The sequence below is a fragment of the Pseudonaja textilis genome, chromosome Z (genome assembly GCF_049901715.1).
Source record: "Pseudonaja textilis isolate UNSWEBS1 chromosome Z, rPseTex1.2, whole genome shotgun sequence".
NCBI lineage: Eukaryota > Metazoa > Chordata > Lepidosauria > Squamata > Elapidae > Pseudonaja > Pseudonaja textilis.
Window position 1 is genome coordinate 75051922 of NC_142008.1, and position 23766 is coordinate 75075687.

Here is a 23766-nt window from a genome sequence, read left to right on the forward strand (position 1 = left end):
CATTAAAATTATTTTGAGAGCAAAAAAATGAGCATGCTAGGTAATGTTTTGTAATGAAGAAACAACACAGGATTTTTCTGTTAGAACAAATGCTATATATTTCAGCTGCAAACTAAACATCTGTAGAAAGAAAAAATGAATCAGAAACTCTTCCTTTGACTGGATCAAATATTAACATGGATGGGCAAGACTTCAAATTACATCTGTTCTATGTTCTAATCATTATGACACTCAATTTTAGCCAAGTACTGCAAGCCAAACATGTAAGCAGAATAGTTTATATTCCCTTTTCAGATCAAGCCATCTGAGAAATGATGGTTTTTCTCTGCTCAGCAATATATTAATAGAATAGCAGTGTAGGCATTAGACTAAGTTGTATTATGTCTTAAACCTGATAAGCAATAATTATGTAGTTTTCAAAGGTGCTAGATTTCTTTGTCCTCTAACATGATATCACAGTGCTTGTTACTGTCTAATGCATGTAAAATGTTTCAAAGGGGTTTTGCTTTGGCTCTGTCAAGTACTCTATAGTCTATTGATCAGCTCTAAAATGTTTTACTTATTATTTGATTTGGTATCCTTGCTTCACTTAATCAAACAAATATAGAAAGAGAAAATTGTTCTTTTCTGTTAGTCATATTTTCTATAATTGGTATATTGGATAGAATTTATTCCTTTACATTCTAATTTTTATATTTCTGCAATACAGAAGTATTGCCTCAAAAGTCTATTCCATGAAACGTAGTAGGATTTGCTCATTAATAACTAGGGGATGGAAAATCCATTCACATCTAAACTGAAACATGATTATTTTACACGGATATGATTTTTGCAACTCCCCACACAAAGTCCAATCATATCTTACTATGATGATAGTTGTGGGAAGATGACTATTATGCATCCCATGAACTACAAAAATCACAAATAAAAATCTTAGACTGAGCATAACCAAAAATTTCATTTGAAGCCAAGATTGCCAAACACAAGCTATCATACTTTGGCCATGTCGTGTGAGCTGACTCCCTAAAAAATCCCAATCATGCTGGAAGTGATCAGCGGAAAAAGGAGAAGGGTCACCCTAGTACACATAGGCTATAAAGGTTGACATCCAGATGGCCATGGAAGGTCTGAAGGAGGTGGTGCAAGATAGAGTAGCATGAAAAGTGTTGTTTCATAGAATGAACCAGGTTCGGACATAACTGAATGCCTGATAACAATGATAACAAAGTTTATAGGAAAAAATGAAAACATCTCATATTACAAAAATAAAGATATAATACATTATCAGACAAAATAGCTGATGGATGTACATTATGTACAAAATTGTTCATTATATAAAAGTGCACATAAAAGTATATGAGAATAAATATGTATACATCAATTTTCATCTGCAGCTTAATGCAATTTTTGGTTTTTAAGTTTTTAAGAACTGCAATCTATATTCATCTTTAAATAACAGAGAGAAGTTTTTACTAAGTGATATTTTAAGAATAGTAATAGTAATAGAAAATGGAAGTTCCTTACTTATCTTCTGCTTAACACAAGTAGATAGATTGCTGACTAGGAATCACAAGCAAAAATGTGAATGTGGAAATGTTAGAAAGAATACAGATATTTTTAAAATTATATTTTTTCTGTTGTCTGGACTAGAAATGGTTTACTCAGAGAAGGAAAGTTCTGTAAACAGTTTTATACACTTCTTCTGTAAAATTAGACATAAACTGCATAGCATGGACAAGGATAAACCCTTAATGTTTTCTTCCCAATTTGGCCAAGTAATTAAGAATGATAAATTGGAAGTTCACAGAAAAGCTAGCAAAATACTGAAAGGACTGGGGGGGAAAGTCTTATCAGGAACATTTAAAAGATCTAAGTAAGGTTAGCTCACAGAAAAGAGGGTTGAGGAAATACACCATACTGTTTTAAAAATCTTTGAAGGGCTGTCACATTGTAGGGGGTTCATGTGTATTCTCACTTGCTCCAGTGGATAAGCCTAGAAGTAACAGGATGAAACATCAAAGATGTAGATACAGATTAGAAATTAAGAATATGCTATTGTCAGTAAGAGCTGTTCACCAATGGAATAGGATACTGCATGGAATACTTTCTTCCCCTTTGCTGGGAGTTTCCAAGCAAAGTGTGAATAGTCATATAAGTCTAGGGAGACAGTATAAGTTTAGGGAGATACTCAGTCATCCAAGTCATGGTTGTCCCAAAGGTGCTTTTTCAGCAGGCAACTGGACTTTCTTGTTTTCCTTCAAATGCATTTCGCTTCTCACTTTTTTTTCAGCTCTAACTGGACGGTGGGGAATGGAAAGATTTATATGCCTTTCAGATAGCTGGTCATTTGCATTCTTTTACAGAGTCATTAAGGTCATTGGGCTTTATCTGTGTTCTCAGGGTCACCTGAGTAGTACAAATGGGTGTGGAGCCTTCTTGACTGCAGGATGTTTTCTGCCTTGTGTTTCTTCACTGCTGAAGACAGGTGCAGGCTGTTGGGGATGAATCTGTGTTGTCTGCATCTCAAACTGATGGCTTGATAGTTTGCAAGAAATGGTTCCTGTAGTCTGCAATTTTTCTGGAAATCTGTTCATACTCCCATACCATTTGAAGGGTGTTCATCCCAAAGTGCATAGCTAAAAGTCTATGGAGATTCTCAGTCATCTACAACCATGCCTCCCGAAAAAGTTCTTTTGGGACAACTATGACCTGAATGACTGAGAATCTCCATAGATTTTTAGCTATGCACATTGGGATGAACAAAGTTAACATGACATGGTTTGTAATAATTGGTTATTATAACAGCAGAAGTGCAACTATTTATAAATATTATATTTTGAGAATAAAATTATTGTCCCCAAAATATACTTACTCCAGAGGTGATATTCAGCAGATTCTGACCAGTTCTGGAGAACTGGTAGTGGAAATTTTGAGTAGTTTGGAGAACCGGAAAATACCACCTCTGACTGGCCCCACCCCATCTATTCGCTGCCTCCTAAGTCCCAGCTAATTGGCTGGGTCTTCTTTTGTTGCCCTGCACAAGAGAATGGAACTGAAAAGCAGGTTAATAAGGAGGTGGTGGTGGGAATTTGTAGTAACTTTTCCCTAGGAATGGGGAGGAAATGGAGATTTTACAGTATCCTTCCCTTGCCATGTCCACAAAGCCACATCCATAAAGCCATACCACAGAACTGATAGTAAATTTTTTTGAATCCCACCACTCACTTACTTGCTTTAATTTTGGTGCTCTTACCTCTACCATTTTGATAACTTTGTTGAAATCTGTTGTTATAACAGATAACAAATAATCAGAGTTGGAAGGAACTTTGTAGGTCATCTAGTCCAACCCCCACCCAAGCAGGAGACCCTACACCATTTTGAAAGATGGCAGTCCAATCTCTTCTTGAAAATCTCAAGTGATGATGCTCCCACAACTTCCAAGGGCAAGATGTTCCATTGGTTGATTGTTCTCACTGTCAGAAAATTTCTCCTTATTTCCAGGTTAAATCTCTCCTTGTTCAGTTTCCATCCATTATTCCTTGTCTGGCCTAGAGGTGCATTAGAAAATAGCTTGACCCGTTACTCTCTGTGGCAGCCCCTCAAATATTGGAAGACTGCTATCATGTCTCCCCTGGTCCTTCTCTTTACTAGACTAGCCAAGCCCAGTTCCTGTAATCGTTCTTCATATGTTTTAGCCTCCAGTCCCCTAATCATCCTGGTTGCTCTTCTCTGTACATTTTTCTAGAGTCACAACATCTTTTTTATAATGTGGTGACCAAAACTGGATGCAGTACTCTAGGTGTGATCTTACTAAGGCTTTATAGAGTGGTATTAGTACCTCCCTTGATCTTGATTGTATCCCTCTGTTAATGCAATTTAGGATTGCATTAGCTTTTTTGGCTGCTGCTGCACACTGCTGGCTCATATTTAGCTGGTTGTGCACTAAGACTCCAAAACCCCTCTCACAGTTACTGCTATTGATCCTGGTTTCACCCAGTCTATATGTGTACTTTTGGTTTTTCTTGCCTAAGTGTAGGACTTTACTTTTCTCTACATTGAATTTCATTTTGTTGGATACGGCCCAGTGTTCTCATCTGTCAAAATCCATCTGGATCTTGAGCCTATCTTCTTGGGTGTTAGCTATTCCTGCCAGCTTAGTATCATCTGCAAGTTTGGTAAGTTCCCCTTGTATTCCCTCATCTAAGTCGTTAATGAAGATATTGAAGAGTACTGAAGAGTTATATTCTATTGGTAGGTATACATTTTCTTATAATAATTTTCAGATTCCTGCTCTGGGAATTTTTCCAATTTTCAATGTATGTGGCCAATGATCTCATGAGATATATTAAGTGAGTTTTCTGTTATGGTCTGTTAAGGGAATAGATAGAAGAAATAGAAAAACTATGGCTGAATAAAAAACAATAGGAACTGACTGGGGGCTTCTCCTTGTGTGAAAACTTGCAGGGAATATTTGAAAGGACATGATTGCAGCTGACTACAGCAATGAAATGCACCAGCAGCATGGCAGCATTGAAGTGGCCACAATGAACCTCCAGCTGACATCATGACGAGACCAAAGGGAGGTCTCTGTTCCTGCGCTGGCTTCTCGCCATTTGTGGGCTCCAAACGGAGCCAAAAGCCACCTTGGAGGGGCAGCAAAGCAAGCACTTGGCGAGGTTCCAGGGGAGAATGCCACTCTCCTGTAGAAATCCCAAGCTTGCTCTCTATGCTACAACAGAGAAAAGAGCATGCCAAGATGGCCGCTACAAAGTTGGGACAGCCAAGGAACATCTAAATGCAGTGCTGGAGTAGAGATTGGGAACAGTGTTTGGAGAAGGGTGAAAAGAATTTATTTTATTTGTACTATCTCAAAAGACTATAACAGAAAAGAATAAAGAATTGTGCTAATGGAAGATGGAAAATAGAAGAAATTAGGAAATATAAAGAGTTCTAAAAAAAGAAAACTTTAAATTTGAAAAGGAATTAATTTGGAAGAATATTAATTTGGAATTGGCGATCAGGCAGGATTTGGCATCGAAAGACATTAATTTGAATGCTGGAAATAATTGTTTTAAAGAGAAATAATATTTGATTTTTAAAATTGGTGAAGCTAAATAAAGAAATGGAAAAAGAGTGGCTGTGAAACTGGACTAAAAATGCTATTTGTTGATGAAAGAAGAATCCTGTAGATTCCTTCAAACTAACAATTTTATCAAAGGAAGAAATTAAAAAAGGAATAAAAGAAAGATATTATAATAAGACCCTTGGAAGTTGAAATATATTATAATCAAAAAGTAAGGATACAGGAGGATACTACCCCCGGAATTGTCAGTGACTTGGACTGATTAACATTGGGATATAAAGATTTGAGGACATTGACATTTTAAAATAAAAAGGAGACACTGGTTAAAATAAAATAAAACTTACGGGTTACTGGACAATTGGAATGACAAGCAACATAAAGATGAGTGATATATACAAAGAAATAAAGATGGACATTCGAACCATAAATGAGATGTGGGACAGAATGTTGGATTTATGCACTAAAATACAAAAAATAGAAGAAATTCAGAAATGCGACGGTAGCAGAAGAAGAAGAAGGAGAAAGAACAAAGAAGGAGGAGGAGGAGGAAGAAAGGGGAATCAGCAAAACAAAAGGAATAACAAATAATACAAAAGAAGAAAAAAAGTTGAACATGGGGTATTAATGGTAGATATAATAAATAGGGGGGATATTGAGATTGGAATGCTGATAAATGAAATGGTTAGGGAAATACAGATAGGAGATCAAAAGAGGGTGCAGGCAAACTTTGTGAAATGGGAGAGAAAATATAAGAAAATGATGATAAATAGAGGAAGGATTAAAGGAAAAAGATAATAGTAAATGGTAAACATGCAAAGAAACGACGAACTAATATTAGTAAAAAGACTTAGAGATAATAGAAATGGAAAGGAGGAAGACTCCATATGAAGAGGTATATTTGTAATAAAAATATATAATAGACTTTGAGGAATTAGGATTAAGAATTAGAACAAGGAATAATGTAGTGATGAAAATAAGAATTGATAATAGATTAATTAAGATAGAAATGTTTACATAAGATGTAAGTGATTAATAGTTAAGACATGAAAAATGTTATGTGGAGTCTAACAGAATAGATAGATGGTAGGATAATATTTTTAACGAATTATATATTTTGTTATTCATATACTGTATATAAGATAATGAGGCAATAATATTATAAGTTTGAATTTATTGGCTAAGAGAAAATACACATGTAAAAATGAGATGTTAGAGGAAAGGGAACATATAGAAAATAAAATATAAACAATTCTGGCAAATGTAATAGTGGGGGGATATAATAGGGGATAATATAAATTAAGATGGAATTTTTAAATGCTTAAAGAATGGTATGAAATTGTAAACATGGTGAGCATAAGAATACATTATTAAGGAAATTAGTGATTGATTAATATATTTTAATGAATTAAATATTTTGTTAACCATTTATATAAGGTAACAAGGATATATTGTTACAGATTTGAAAATATAAACATGGCGATTACAAGAATATATGATTAAGGAAATTAGAGAAGAGATAACCATACATTAAGATGAAATTTTAAATGACTAATGAAATAATATGAACAGATTAAATTGTAAACATGTAGAATATATGATTAAGGAAGATATAGCATAAATAAAAATAAAGAGGCTGAAACAACGTAACTTATGAAAATATAAAGATGAAAAATGATAATAGATAATGAAGTGATGTTGGAAAGTTGTATTTGTGATTATGAATATGATTGATTTAAAACGTGAAACACCTTGAACCACGCTTCTCTCGCAAAGATGTATTTAAATAATTAAAAAATAAACTTTTTGACAAAAAAAAAGAAGTGGCCACAACTTTGCCAAATTTCATTATCCACAAGGGTAATGGGTCTCAAATTTTGGACATATTCTATAAATTGGCCCACTTGATTCAAAAATTATCGCCCTGTGATGCACCATTTGCTTCAATTGACAGTTACATATAATTAAACTTACACAACAGTTTATATATATTTGAATGAAAGAGCATTGGAAAATTCTTGGGTTATGTTTTAGATTAGAATAAGTCAATAACTTCTGGGTTTCGCAAGGATTCTATATGTATTCACCAGGAACTAAAATAATGGAATTTTCTCTTTATTCTTTACTAAAGAGCAAGGGTTTGGATTAGGTCTATAAACTATATGAGGTACATATATATTTAATTTCTGAATTAAAGTTGCTATTACTGTTTTTCCTTCTACATTCATTTGAATTGATGTTCATTAGTAGAAGTCAAACTGAAAGTCTACGTTAAGATTTTATTTACTCAAGAAGGCAGAGCCTCCTCGCTGACAGACCGTAGATCGCGACTCTCTGTGGCTATGGTCCGTGCTCTTTCATTGGAGAGCCCCGATCATTACGATTAGGGGCTGAAGCTGCCTTGGAGGGTCGGCGGAGTAAGGGGAAGCCGCAAGCCGGGTTGAGGGGAGCCGCATCTCTACCCCTGGGCTTGGTCTTTTTCCCCCCGAAGACGACTGCAGCGGTGGTTTAAAATGGCCACCCTGAAGAGGAGGACTCAGCTGGATTAAGATTTGTGCAGGAGGGAAGAAAGAGGTGGATAACATCTGAACCGGGACAACTGGGCAATACAACTAAACAAAAGTACCCTGGGATTAAGGTAACATGGAATTTTTAAGAAAAGAAAAGTGAGCAGCGAAATTACAAAGGGACAGGAAAAAGAAAAGAAAATATTTTTGACAGCTAAGCAGGGCTTCGAACCGGGAAAGGAAGAAGCTGGAACTAAAGATTTAATTAAATTGGACTAAAATATTTTAGGAATAAACAGGAATAAAATAAAGCTGGACTTAAGATTGTCAGAAAATAATAATAATAAAGTTTACAAATTGGAGACTGGACTGTGCTGGAATATTGAGGTTCGAAAAACCCTAAATAAAAAAATAGGGGGAAAAGGTGAAGACTTTGTATAATGGAGAGTGCCACCTTTTGACAAAAAGGGAAAACATCCTGTTTCTGAATGAACTTGTGTGGATATAACATTAAAGAAATATTGAAACAAAGTAAGAATCTTAGAAGGTGAAAGCAGATCCAGAATAAAGAAAAAGGGAAGCAAGGAAAGACTGATTGTGGGATTGATTAATGTTTTTGGTATAGACCCTGGGCTGGAATAATTGAGAACTTTAGAAAATTGAAAGAAGAAAGAAGGAAAGTAAAAGTTTTTTGGTTTTTTTTTTGTGTGGACTTTAACGATCATAAAATATAAGAGTGTATAATGATGATATCTCTTTGGGAATTAAAAATGGAACTTAAAAATATGAGAGAATTACTACAGGAAAGAAGTGAATCACTTTGCTCTGTGTTAGAAAAAATGGTAATGGCGATTGAAGAACAAGAAGAAAGAGCTTCAGAGGAGGAGGAGTCGATTCAAGGAGAAGGCATTTTAAATAAACAATTAACACAAAGAACACTTCAAAGAAGTGGGGAAAGAAGGAAGGTTAAAAAGTTGAGATTTAAGAAGGCAATCGAAAGGGGGAATACCTGTGAAGTCAGGAAAGGCAGAAAGACCCAGAAGAAAAGGGGAAAGGAAGATATTAAGAAAGAGAGGGATATAAACTGGAATGAGAAAAGATATGGGGAAAAGAGGGGGAGGAGAAGCAGTAAGAAACAGGTGCATGAAATAAAGAAATACGGAAATAGTAAAATGTTGAAAAGAAATTGTTTTTTCAGAGATAATGGTTGATGAATTAAAAAGGGGATTCTGCAGGGTGACAAGGGGTAATAAGAATATTTCTGCAATTAAAAATATTTAGAAAATAGGGTAATATAGATACTGATAACTCTTATTAAAAATTAAGGGGGGGAAATATGCTGTGGAATCCAAGTGAAAAGATGTAATGATTATTATTGTAACTTCTTAAAAATAACGGTTTATTGGGAATTAAAATGAGGGAATAAAGGTATATTTTAATCATTGAGGTGTCACACTCAAAACAGTAAAAGGGGGAAACCTATACGTGTTGGGGGTTTTTTAGTGTTAAAATTTGTATTAATCTAGAATTTATAAAAAGAATGTGTAATGGAAAGGGAATATGACACACTAAAGAGCCAACTAAATTAATAAGTTAATATAGGAGAGACATTGGTAACCATTATTATTATTATTATTATTATTATTATTATTATTATTATTCAAACACATATTGTTTATCTTTATTTTTAAAATAAATATTAAAGGATTATATTTGAAATAATTGAAATGAAACAAAAAGATGTTTCAATTGAGATTAATGAAAGAGGCTAGAATTAATGTGTTTCATTTCTCTCCTTACTGAAAATTTGGAATGGAAAAGGTAATAATAGAATTAAGTATGCATATATCAATGTATAATTGCTGACATATTTGTATGTAAAGGTGATGACCCGGAAACATGTCCACTAAAAAGAGATTTTTGTTTTTAATGTGAAAAACAAAATAAAGTTTGTTAAAAAAAAAAAAAGATTTTATTTACTATAATATTTTTGCTTTCATTTTATAGCTAGCTTTCTGAAACAAAACAGCTTGTTTAATGGACTTATTTAGGCCTGAAAGTGTTTCACTATGTAATAAAGGCATGTGGAGATTGTATTAGCCATTTACTTTCTATTTTGTTGTTATAAAGATTTTCCCCGTCATCTCTATTTTTTCAAAACAGACTGTGCTTCATTGGTTTATGGATGATAATGTTCAAAATTTCTTTGCATGAAAAGATGTACCTGTCGCAGTATGGCTAATAGAAAGTATTCCCTCTAACCGGTCCTCCTGAATTACAAACTGTTTCTTTACTAACTCTTCTTCAAGGCTCTGTTGCACTTATGAAATAAACATTTTAAACAATAACTCCTGGACATGTCACATCAAACCTGGTTGCTTCTTGCTAAGAATACAATTTGTCAAATTGACAACTAGTGGTGCTAAAAATTAAATAATCCAACCTATGAGGAAATATTTATTTTAAAGAGGGTTTTCCAATAGCACATTAATCCTTATATTGCCTTCGCTCTATCTCTCTTTTTTAAAATAATGCTTAGTTTCCCCAAATAACAAACTCAGAATGGATTTATATTAAAAGGAGTGGGTTATTTACAATATTTCTGTTTTTGGTTCACACACAACTTGGGAAGGTTTCTTAACTGTTTTTGTTTTGTATTTGTAAGCTATTCAGAATCTATGGGATAAGTGGCTATAATAAATTTAAATTTTGAAATAATAATTTACATTCATATATTTGTGACATTTTTAATGAGAACCATAGTAAAAGGCAAGTACACTGCTCAAAAAAATAAAGGGAACACTTAAACAACACAATGTAATTCCAAGTCAATCACACTTCTGTGAATTCAAACTGCCCACTTAGGTAGCAACACTGATTGACAATCAATTTCACATGCTGTTGTGCAAATGGAACAGACAATAGGTGGAAAGCATAGGCAGTTAGCAAGACATCCCCAATAAAGGAGTGGTTCTGCAGGTGGTGGCCACAGACCACTTCTCAGTTCCTATGCTTTCTGGTTGATGGTTTGGTCACTTTTGAATGCTGGTGGTGCTGTCACTCTAGTGGTAGCATGAAACGGAGTCTACAACACACAAAAGGCTCAGGTAGTACAGCTCACCCAGGATGGCACATCAATGAGAGCTGTGGCAAGAAGGTTTGCTGTGTCTGTTAGTGTAGTATCCAGAGCATGGAGGCGCTACCAGGAGACAGGCCAGTACATCAGGAGACATGGAGGAGGCCGTAGGAGGGCAACAACTCAGCATCACGACTGCTATCTCTGCCTTTATGCAAGGAGGGAGAGGAGGAGCATTGCCAGAGCCCTGCAAAATGACCTCCAGCGGGCCACAAATGTGCATGTGGCTGCTCAAACGGTCAGAAACAAACTCCATGAGGGTAGTATGAGGGCCTGACGTCCACAGGTGGGAGTTGTGCTTACAGCCCAACACCGTGCAGGATGTTTGGCATTTGCCAGAGAACACCAAGATTGGCAAATTCACCACTGGCGCCCTGTGCTCTTCACAGATAAAAGCAGGTTCACACTGAGCACATGTGACAGACATGATAGGGTCTGGAGACGCCATGGAGAACGTTCTGCTACCTGCAACATCCTCCAGCATGACCTGTTTGGCAGTGGGTCAGTAATGCTGTGGGATGGCATTTCTTTAGGAGGCCGCACAGCCCTCCATGTCCTCGTCAGAGATAGCCTGACTGCCATTAGGTACCGAGATGTGATCCTCAGACCCCTTGTGAGACCATATGCTGGTGTGGTTGGCCCTGGGTTCCTCCTCGACAATGCTAGACCTCATGTGGCTGGAGTGTGTCAGCATTTCCTGCAAGATGAAGGCATTGATGCTATGGACTGGCCCGCCCATTCCCCAGACCTGAATCCAATTGATCACATCTGGGACATCATGTCTCGCTCCATCCACCAATGCCACATTGCACCACAGACTGTCCAGGAGTTGTGGGATGCTTTAGTCCAGATGTGGGAGGAGATCCCTCAGGAGACCATCCACCACCTCATCAGGAGCACGCCCAGGCGTTGTAGGGAGGTCATACAGGCACATGGAGGCCACACACACTACTGAGCCTCATTTTGACTTGTTTTAAGGACATTACATCCAAATTGGATCGGCCTGTAATGTTTTTTTCCACTTTAATTTTAAGTGTAACTCCAAATCCAGACCTCCATGGGTTGCTAAATTTGATTTCCATTGATAATTTTTTGTGATTTTGTTGTCAGCACATTCAACTATGTAATGAACAAAGTATTTAATAAGAATATTTCATTCATTCAGTTCTAGGATGTCTTATTTTTGTGTTCCCTTTATTTTTTTGAGCAGTGTATGTTTAAGAGAGGAGAAAAAAGGAAGAGTTCAGTCCTCTGTGCATCTCTGATTAGTCCTTGGGGATAAGACTACTTTAATTATTAATTCTCTACATTAATTTATCTAGAGAAACAAGAAAGTTTACAGCTCTGCAATTGTTTGTATTAAAAGTTCCTCCTTGGCTCCTCTTGTTTTGTCTACCAGATGCTATTTTGGAAAGGAATTAGCAACAAAATGAGTTGCAGGAGCATCTTGCATTACACATACATACATACATACATACATACATACATACCACACACACACACACACACACACACACACACACACACGATAAAATAAGATAAATAAGATAAAAGGGAGGCGGGAATCTGACTCTGCCTACCAGCATTCATCGGTATTCATCTGGCTAGCGTCCTGACAGTGTGTGAGAGAGTTGAGGGCTGTTTAGAAACTGAAATAGTATTTGCTGTGTGAGCAAGAAGGAGACAGCAAGGAGCCTGGTAATGGCTTAACTCAACTGTTCTGTACTAAAGCTGCTTGGTACTCTGAAACTAAAACTGAAACTCCTCTCCTCTGCTTGTGTTTTGCATTCGGAACAGATTTTTTTTTCAGATAGGGAGAGGGAGTAGAGCTCCTTAGTATCTGATCATGTTAATAATAATATATGAAATACTAATGGTCTGATGGCCGTTTAAAAAAATCCTTTCTTAGTGAGCTCCTAAAAGCTAAGAGGAACATACATGCCAAATTTCAGGTTTGTAGGCTTTACGATTCTGGAGATTTTGTGATGGTGCGTGAGTGGTTCCCTGCCTGGTTCCTAGGTGGGCATTGGCCATGGTGGGCATGGCCTAGTCAGCCTCTTGCCCTCATTGGGCTCCAGAGGCTTTTCCCGAGCCTCCAGGAGGGCAAAAACGATCTCCCGGGGCTCCAAAGGCTCCCTGGAAGCCCATTTCCAGCCTTCCCAAACTTCCAGGAGGTCTGTTTTTCACCCTCCCTGATCTCCACATGCAGCCTGCACTTACCTGCATCCAAAATGGGCCATATGGGGACTCTTGGAAGGGGTGGGGTGGGAGGGGCCAGCCAGGAGTGGGATTTGGGGGTTCTCCGAATTGCACAGAATCTTAGCTAGGGGCTCTCCCAAATTTCTGCAAACCCCCAGCAGCCCACCCCTGTTTATACACACACACACACACACACACACACACACACACACACACACACACACACACACACAAACACATTGTACTGCTGATGCAAACCTTTTGATACAGCTGAAAATATCTTCTTAACTACTATATGATGCATTTTACTCAGTTCCTGGATCCTTAAATTTTTAAGCCTGAGAAACTCTGGCAATCTTCTCGATCCCATAATTTCCCAATCTCTATTGTGCTTTCAAAAATTGTGCACAAAAGCATAAAAAATATTCTCAGTTTTTCCCACAATGCTATTTGCATTGATCCTCAATTTGTTTTCTGTATTGGAAAAATGATCCACTAAAGTTTACATTGTACTTTACAAAACTGCAGTATAATTTAAAAATACTGTTATAAAAATATATACTGTACTGCAATTTTCTTCAAGCTAATTGCTTTTCTATCAGAAATATACTCTTATTTGGTTAATTCTGTGGATTTGTTTCACAGTATCCTGTTGATAAATAAACTGGCTAATAAGGTACTGTCTTTGTCTTATCTACATGTTGATTACTTCCTGTGTTAATTTCTGTGTAATGGGATAGGTTTTTGGAAGGGTATCATTTTCTTCCTTTAGTTGTCAAATTGTAGTTGGTTCAGTTGGTTCAGTAGGTTGCTAAGAAAATGACATTGGTTTATTGTTCTGTGATGGGAAATTGTTGTTTTATATTTAGTTGATGTGGGTCAAATCTTTTTATGATTCTTAAATGGATATAAGTCTGTATCTCTGCTGTGTAGTGCTAGGTGGAAATGCCATGCTGCTAAGAATTCTGCATTTTTATCTGAGATGTTGTAGGATTTCAAATGCAAGAGAAAATTAGAAGTGCAGCACTCCACACATATGCAAAGTAGACAAAACGGAAGTGTACATTACATATGGCAAGCAATGATCCTCACTTCTTCAAAACTCTTTCTCTGGTGATGCAGGAATGGTTATTTGGTGGGATAATGAAATGCTCGCATTTGAAAAATCAAGACTGAAGAATTACAGTATTGCAACCAAATACTTACCCTTCATCCTGTTCACATAGTGACATGTACAGTGCATATTTGCTCCAAGAAACCAACGTGTTCCAACTTAATTATTAAACAGCCTAATATCCTTGTTAATTTTATTCTGTCTTTATGGTGACATGTGCTTTATTTCTATCACAATTAAATCAGATTAAATCAAGTATAAACTGGTAGCCCTGGTAGCTATCAAAATCATACCAGTATATGTTCACACTTTGCCTCTTTACATATCTAAAGTCATTTGTAAATAGGCTGAACCTTTTTGGAGAGCAGCCTCAATTTGATACAGTCCTTGAGCCAACCAAAGTAGCTCACTCATAGATTGAATACTAGATTGAAACTCAGGAAATTGTATCTTGGACTTTATCATAGGATATTTCCTATAAGCACATAAAATGTCCGTGACAGTTTGCTAAATAAAAAGACAAGGTGAGCATAAAATATTTTGCAATTAGTCTGTAATCAAAGTCAGAACATCTTACTTAACATCTTACTAATATAGGTAATGATCAGTGTAAAGGAAAAGGAAGTTGATTTTTTTTTATAACAAAGAGGCTGCTTTCAGTTTTTCTAGTTATGTATTTGGTTGCTTTGTATTTTTATGTCTTTTTATAAAGACATAAAATTTTTAATACAATACAAGAAGTTAATTTTTTTCAGGTATTACTTCTTAAAATTTTAATCATAAAAATTATATATATATATTATAAGAATAACTGTGGCTATTATGTTTGTGGAGCAAATCTGGAGATCTATTGGGTACCAGAAAAAATAGCTTTCTATTCTAAATATGTGGCATTTTGTCCACATATATGTTTCATCTAAATAAATAGATAATAGGGAAATTATACTTTTCTCTGCAGCTTTTTTAGAGTGATCCACTTCTCATAAGAACCTATATTGGCAAATAACTAAATTTACATTCTCTTCTTTGAAATTCACCTTGTGTTTGAAATAGGTCTTCTGATGACTAAGTTAATCAGCAGTCTCCAGGTATCTGCCAAATTTTGGCTCATTAAAGAAGATGCCTTGTGCTTCTATGGTGGATCCATCTGCTTAATTTTGCTTTAAAAACATACAATGGGAACCGTTATACCATATAAGTTGATATGAGTTCAGTTAGCTCCTGACATTTTTATATGACTGAACAAGCAATTATGAGAAAAATAAATCTTAAGAGTAAGGATAGAATAAGGGTGAAATATTGGAATATTACATTTGAGATTTACAAGCAGTGGTGAGATACAAGTATTTGAGCTGAACAACATTCTAAACTCTGAAGAGAACTAACCTAATTAGTTAGGACAGTTGGCATTCATATCTTCTTCTCTATCTAAAACACATATTTGTGGGTAAAGAAAGAAAGTTTCATAAGGCGTTCAATTCCAATAAATTTATGACAGTAGAGATCTATAGCTTGGTCAAGAGTTCCATAAGCCTATGCAACAACCACAAGAATCATCTTCACTAGAACCAGAAATATTTATGTAGTACATTTGTTATAACTCTGTTATAGTTTTGTGCTGGTTCCTGACTATAATAAAGATTGTAATTGAATCTAACTCTGTTATAGGAAATTGACAAGCCTTTCATTTTCTCACTTATCCCCACCCCACATTACAAGATGTAACTTTAAGATTTATGCAGCTTCAAGTCTATGCATAGCTGCAAGGCAAGATTTCCATTCAAGAAATAAAGATAATTTCTCCCCCTAAAAGTAGTTAAATCAGACAGGAAAGACAGGCAGAAGAAGTTGCTATTTTGTACTCCTGCTTGCTGAACCACTGAAATATTTAACAACAAAGTTGGATTCTGAAATTTCAAAGGCTGTGAAATATGTGAAGAAAGAAATAAAACATGGGAGCAATAATAGTTGTATCAGAATATTAACAACTGCTCAGAACAATTTCCAAGAGAAAGATTCCAAAGAGAAGTGGTGAATTTCTTTTTATTGGATGAGCTCACTAGAGCCTAAACCTTCATCTGTTTGGATTGTTTCATTACAGATTCCTCCAATAATAGACAATAGCAATAAAACTGTGCATGACCAGGAGTTCAAACTCCTGCCTCTTTTTATGTGCATATAATCTGTGTGAGACATGTTAAAGAGGAACAAGGCTTCAATTGTACAATTGCAACCCGCCATTTTGACATTGTTGATAATCAGTGCAGATGTCCCTAGATTCCTCCACTGGTAGGAAATTGTAATTTCAAATCTCCCCTTCCTAATTTACTAGGCTATACCTAATAAAGTTTCTTTGTTGTCCAGTAATTTTCTTTTAAAAAAACAAATAATTATGTATACAAAACCAACACTAATCTTGAGATCTTAGAAAAAGTCTCCAACTATCATCAGGTCCTTTACTTAAATACCCTGAAGTCTCAGCCTGAAATGTTCTTACAGAAAAACAGCAGCAAATGAGGAGTGGGTTTAATTTGTTTCTCCAAATATAAGATTCTTTTGGGCCTGAAAATAAGCACTCAGGCTTATTTTTGGGCATATCTTATTTTTGTATGTGTAGGAGGCAGCAAGTACAGGGGCCAACAGGAGTGGGAGCTCAGTTACCACTGGCCTAAACCTCTCTGTTCTGTCTACTTGCCCATAGCTGTAATCGGCCAATGGCTCTTGGCATGTCCCAGCCTCCACCCATCCTGCCTGCTGGATGGGCTCTCAGAATTCACTTTGCCATAGTGAAGAGTTGAAGATGAAGAATTTTGTACAACATAATTAAAAAGAAGTGAAAATATAGTGACATTGTTTATATTTCTTATGATAAGGGTGGAAAAACCACTTTTTAATTTCTATTTTTTATTTATTTTTAGTGTCTATTTTCTTTTGCTATTGTAACTAATACTTTTAATATATATATTTTTTAAAGAATATCTTGACTGAAGATTAGGTAACAATTGTTTTCAGGTTAAGAGTTTAGAAGTTTTTACTGTATGGCAATAGTACTCAATATTTGCTGCTTTTTTTCTCAGTGCAATACAAAAAACAAAAAAGTGAAGTACAGGTAGTCCTCAACCTACAACCACAATTGAGCCCAGAATTTATGTGAGGGATTTGTTAAGTGAATTTTGACCCATTTTATGACAAGACAGTTCACTGCCTGAGGTTTGGTTACCTGTGTCAATGAAAGTTGTTGAAGTAAAGTTACTAGGATTAATTTCAATATGTGTCACTGAATAAGGCATAGCAAGAACTTCAATTGTTGAATATGTTCTTATCCATTTTTCATGCAGAAGACAAAGTATGGACTACTGTGAATCATGACTTACAAGAGCATTTTCCAGTGGTAAGCAACCGACCAGAGAAGCATGCTGTGTTACAGCTTAATTACAGTGCCACCATGGATCAAATCTCAGCCATCACTGGTAGCGCCGAGTATTGTGAACAGTTCATCTCCTATGTCTGTAAACTGTCAAGGCTGCTGAACACCCCAGGTAGGCTAAAAACAGAAAGCTATTGTTGCCCTTATACAATTATTCTTACTTGGCCATGAGACCACTCCAGGAGTAAGCTAAAGATGGAATGTTATTGCTGCTGTTAGAAAAAACTGTTCAGTTTTGCAAAGTTTAAAGCATATCGAAAATAAGCTTTGAAATCAGATCTACTTATATAGTTGCATGAAATGAGTCAATTTATGATGCAGGATATTTGAACATGAAACAGTGAGCATGAAAAAAACTGATCAGAAAAAGCAAGCACTCTAATTACACATCTTCCATTCAGACACAAGTATTTGCTGTGATCATTCCTTTTGTATAAAAATGATTAGTGTTTGTTTAGTCACTTAGTCACAAGCTTGCAAAAATGTAAACATTACATGGGTTGAGAGAAAGACATTGCACATATTCTGAAGTGCATTATTCTGAAGAGCAGCAGATAAACACTGGAAATGAGAAAATGTGTCTGAAATTTTCAGTACCTGCCTTTTCAGCCTGAGGGAAGAATTATGTCATCTTCTTTCTCCTGGGGTGGATAATTTGTGGAAAAAGTTGAACATCTATGTTCTGTACTAAGTGGGGTAAGGGCTGTCTTTAATTTAATTACATTTTTGTGTAAAACCATCATAATTCCATTTTCAAAATACCAATTGCGATATATTGTCCATCTTTCCTCCCACATCTTAAATTCAGTATAATACCCAGCTACTGCATCAGTTCAAAGTACAGAACTGTCACCTGAACAAATGTAGAAAATATTTAAATCAGCCTGAAGGATATACAGATTTGTAAAATTTACGTATCAAAAACAGATGAGTTAATTTTGCTCATAAATAATCATTTAGTGTAAACTTTAAAATGGTGTTATTTTCAATTTCATAATCCTAGTAGCAGAGGGTTTTTAAAGGGTGTCCTATTGTTTTACTAAGAAAACATTTATTACATGTTTTATTTCCTTTTTTGTGGTAAAGCATTCAAAATGTTTTATAAAAATTAGGTATGTTATTGTATTTTTCTTCTGTTTCTTTTACATCCAGAAATGATAGAGAGGAAACTATCTTACAAAAAATCATGTTGATAAATTTTAATATACATTGTGGGAGGGTATAATATGTATTTTACTACGTGGCCAGACTGCACTCATTAGCAAGATTATTCTTGGTTATATAATGAAAAAGCAGAAGTGAATACATTTGTCTTTCATTCAGTATTCATTCTTGTCCTAAACCCTTTTCTGTTTACTGTTTAATACATAATGGTATTTTTACCTATCTCAGAATACAACTGTTTGTATAACTTATTTTCTTTGGAAATTTCACAAATAAATCACAATAGGCCAACAGAAAAAAATGGTTAAAATTGGGATTGTTTATTATTTTGTGAGCTGAGTAATATTTGAGACATTATCAAAATAATTGTTTCTGCTCAAAAAGTAGCTGACAATTCAGATGTTTGTCTTTTGATTGGTGTCACATATAGGCATTCTGTACTTATATTCTTGTAGTAGTACGTATAGAGCCACAGAAAAGATCAGAATTGAAGATATCAGCCATTCAGACAACCAAAGTGTTTAACCTATGTCTATGATTGCAGCAAATCTAATTCTAAGGGTCAAATTACCATAGGGAGTAAATTAAACAATTTAAAATTGTTATTATTAGAAGATCATTATGTTTTCAGAGAACAAAGAAGCCCATACAACATTCATCTATTTTTTCATCACTTTCAGTTAGTACAGCAGGAAGAAGGAAGAGAGAAAAATAAAAGACAGTTATAATACTTTCTTAATAAAAATAATATAATCTACTGAAAACCCATTCATCTTTTTTTGGTTCAGCTTGCAAAACTGATAAAGGGCGAAAGCAGACTGCCTGTAAACAGCTGTGATGAAAGAATGCTAAAACTCTAGATGTCTGACATATTACCTGCAGTTCATTTTTCTGAGTATTCATATCTGTGGAATAGCAGGCACCTTTCCATTCCACATTAATAAGACTTACTTTTACATAAGTGGGTAGAACACTTCAGCCTAATTTTTTTTAAATAAATTTTTATTTTTATTTCTTTACGTATATCATTGGGTGAACAGTGTGGTTCCAGGTCATTTAACATTTCAATAACAAACATGACCCTAATTTCATATTCATATTATCAATTTTCTTATCTGATTTAATATTATTGCATGTTACCAGCTTTTATTATTCAATATTCTCATATATTACTTTGTATCATTCTCAATATTTTAATATCATTTTTATTATACATATTCTCTTAATAGTCATATTTGCAAAGTTTAACAAATTCTATCATTCAGGTAATCATTCATATATTCTTCTTTAGTTGTATTATCCAATATTTATCCCCTTTTAATGTTAATTGTGGCACTGTTTATTTTTAACACAAGATCTTCTCTAATCTCATTACAGTACATAGGTCATATTTTTCCATCTTATATTCATTTAATAGGCTATACATTCTAATAACAATACGTATATTTTTGTCTATTACTATACTTTGTATATATCTATATTTTCCTCCACAGATTCCACATGACTTTTTTCCCCCTATCATATTAATTTTACATATACCCCATTAGCAATTACATATCTTGAATAGTAGTTTTATAATAAAAACTTAATTCCATATTTATTCCAATTAAAATATCCAGACTTGTATTTCTTCTGGTTAGCAATTTACATATCTTTAATAATAAGTATTAATTTCCCATTTTCCCCATTTTATCAAAATTAATAACTATATATCTTGACTCCTTCCCCTCTTTAACCATCATCTCTTGCTCTCCTTTTAGTATTTATTAATCTCTTCTTTCTTTGCCTCTCATTTACTATCATTTTTTGACCCTTTCTCTTGCTTATTCCTTTTTTTCTGGTATATTCCTCTGCTTCTCTTCCCAATCATCTAGTTTTGCCCCTGTTTTCTCAAAAACCTCTCTCTGAATTTCTCTCCTTTGTTGTTTAACTCTCAGAATTTCCTCCCCTGGATTTAGGATAGCTTATTAGAGTATGTATTACTTATATTTTAGATATGTTTGATATTCCCTTCCCTTCCTTTCTCTTCCCGGCAGTCAGGCATCTGCTACTGTATGGGGGAGGGAGTAAAGAATTGCAAGAGATGCTTGAGGTAGTTTGGTTCAAAAATTGATGCCCTGTTTTGCCCAGCTAATATATACTACTAAAATGTGTGTTGTACAAATGCAAGCAGGCTGTAATGATGAACGCACAGACTATGCAAAATACAGTACTGTCTATTCAGGAAACAATGTTAAAAATGCAGGAGATGATGTCAAAAATCATGCTGACTTGAAAAGGGATATTAATGAGCTGGACTATAAGGTAGAAAATATACAACAAACAATGGAGAAAAATGAACAAAGAATAAAAGTGGTGGAAACTAGGTCACAGCAGATGGAGGAAAAGTTAGAATTGGTAGACAAAAAATGGGTGACTGCAAATAGGGAATTGGAAGAGCAGATTTCCCATCTGGAGATGGACAAGGCATCTTTCTACTTGTGGTTCCAAAATATTGTAGAGGAAAAGGATTTGGATACAATTATGGCTGACTTGATATCAGGAGCCTTGCAGAGGGATAGGCAGGAAATTGTTTATGAGATAAATGAAACCTACCGCATACATACCAACTATGCTAGACAACACAAATTACCATGAGAAGTACATGTAAGGTTTGCTAGGAAAAGAGTGTGGGACATTACATATAAAATTACGAGGGAAGAACCACTTATGTACAAGGACAAAGCAATTCAAACATTAAAGCAAATTCCTAAAAAGGTAAGAGAAATAAGGAGAGACTATTGATTTTTAGCACAACAGCTAAATAAGAGAAATATATTGTTCAGATGGCTGATGCCAAAGGGGATGCTGATATCCTGGCAGGAGAGGAAGATTAGAGTAGACACGTTGGACTAAGTGAGAGAATTCTGTGACCAATTAGTAGGGGAGGAAGAAGAAAGTAGTAGTAGGGAAGAATAGGAATCCAGGAGTCAGGAAGATCAATCACAAGAGATAAGAGAGGTGGAGAAGGAAGGAGGGAGTACAAAAAGACAGAAACAAAAGGGAACAGAAGAAAGAGAATTAAGGACAAGACCACAAAGTGATTATAGAATAACTAGAAGACAGAGACCAAATCACCGATAAGAAAATGGATAAAGAAAATTGGCTAATATCTATAAATATAAACGGAAAGAAATCAAGTTTTAAAGAGGCTACTCAAAGAAAAATTAGATATTGTTTGCCTACAGGAAGTACATATAAAAGATCAACCTGGGGACTGTTTAGAATTCCCCAGGCTAGGGAACTTATATACCACCTTAGCAAAAAACAAACAAAGAGGGATAGCAGTATATATAAAGGCAAACAAAGCCTTTATAGAAATAAAGCTAAAATATGCAGATGAAAATGGAAGGATCTTGATAATTGAATTACAGATTAGACAAAAATTAATGATATTGATAATAATATATGCCCTGAATGAAAACCAAAAAGAATTTTATAAGACACTACACAAAAAATTGAAGGAATAGAATATAATAATATAGGTGTTATAGGTGACTATAATGCAGTGGTGGACCCAAGGAAAGTCTATACAGGGAATCTGGCTACAAAGAAAAGGAAAACATTACAAACCACATTTTTTGAAATGACGCGAAAATTAAATTTGGTGGATCAATGGAGGAACATAAATCCTAAAAAAATGGGAATACACTTTTTACTCAAATCCCCATAAATCATGGTCTTGTCTGATATGGCCTGGATGAACTGAGAATTAGGAAATGAGGTAGATAAGATAGAGATTATTACGAACACATGGGCCGACCATAATGCATTAATAATAATTTGGAAGGGATATGAAAAAAAGTGAGAAAGTGGACGTTAAATTCTCAAATTTTAAATGAAAAAGAATATATTTCAAGGGCCAAAAAGGAAATGGAAATGTTTTTTGAGGATAATTTAAATCAAAATGCCTCCCTCCAGATAGTATGGGATGTGGCAAAACATATTTTAGGGTTATTACTATAGCATATTTGGCAAAAAGAAACAAATAAAGGAGAAAAAGGCAGGAAAAATTAACAACAGAGATTAGAGAATTAATATAAGTTAGAAAGAGAACCTCAAAATGAAGGAGTGAAAAATGATATGGTTTTAGTTAAACATAAATTAAATATGGTAAATCAAGAGGAGAGGGTGAGAAACCTAGAAGCAGCAAAACAAAATTACTTTGAACATGCTAATAAATCGGGGAGTTCTTGACTAAACAAATTAAAAGCATGAGATTGAGAACTAAATTTGAAAATATGATTAGGACAATATATACTAGGAAAAAGCTAAAGTATGGTAAAAAGAGATTGTACCAAAACATTTGAAAATAAAAAAGGAGTATGACAAGGATGTCCTATGTCACTTCTACTTTTTATATTAACAATAGAAGTGCTTCTAACCCAAATTAGGCAAAACAGGGAAATAATAGGATTAAATATTAAAAATCAAGAATACAAAACCCAAGCATTTGCGGTCGATTTAGTGTTTTTTATTGAGGAACCGATGGAAACAGGGACAAATTTGTTAAGGGAAATTGAACAATATGGATTAGTGGCAGGACTAAAAATCAATGAAGAAAAACAAAAATGTTAGTAAAAAAACTTAACAGAAAAACAAAAAAGGGGATTAGAAAGAGAATTGGGACTACAAGTGGAGAAAAAAATAAATATTTAGGGATTTGGCTTACAGGTTGATGTTCGACTATAAAAGAAGATAATTACAAGAAATTGATATCACAATGTAAAAAAGATTTAGAGGGCTGAAAAAAGTTGCAAATATTGTTGATGGTAGGATTGCCACAATAAAAATGAACATACTACCAAAACGTTTATAGTTTTTCTAGACAATTCCCACAAAATTATTATTTTTTGAAGATTTGAATAGAATGGTGCTTAAATTTATTTGGTTTGGAAAGAAAACACGTATTAATACAAAAATGCTACAAGACAATAGAAGTAGAGGTGGTCTAGGACTCCCAAAATGGGAACTATAATACCAGGTGACGGCACTGCTGTAGATTAAAGATTGGATAAATTTAAATAACAAGAGGATATTAGTATTAGAGGGGCATGATCTCCATAGAGGATGGTATGCGTTTCTGTGGGACAAATGGGA

At 34.8% G+C, this 23766-nt stretch overlaps 1 protein-coding gene across 1 annotated transcript in view; it reads left to right on the forward strand.

The window, feature by feature from the left end:
- CNTNAP2 (contactin associated protein 2) overlaps positions 1-23766 on the forward strand; it is an 850526-nt gene that overhangs the window by 516013 nt on the left and 310747 nt on the right. The window contains exon 13 of the mRNA XM_087917173.1: positions 17375-17575. Within this exon, the coding sequence (XP_087773299.1) occupies positions 17375-17575 (201 nt within the window). The remainder of the gene's footprint in view (positions 1-17374; positions 17576-23766) is intronic.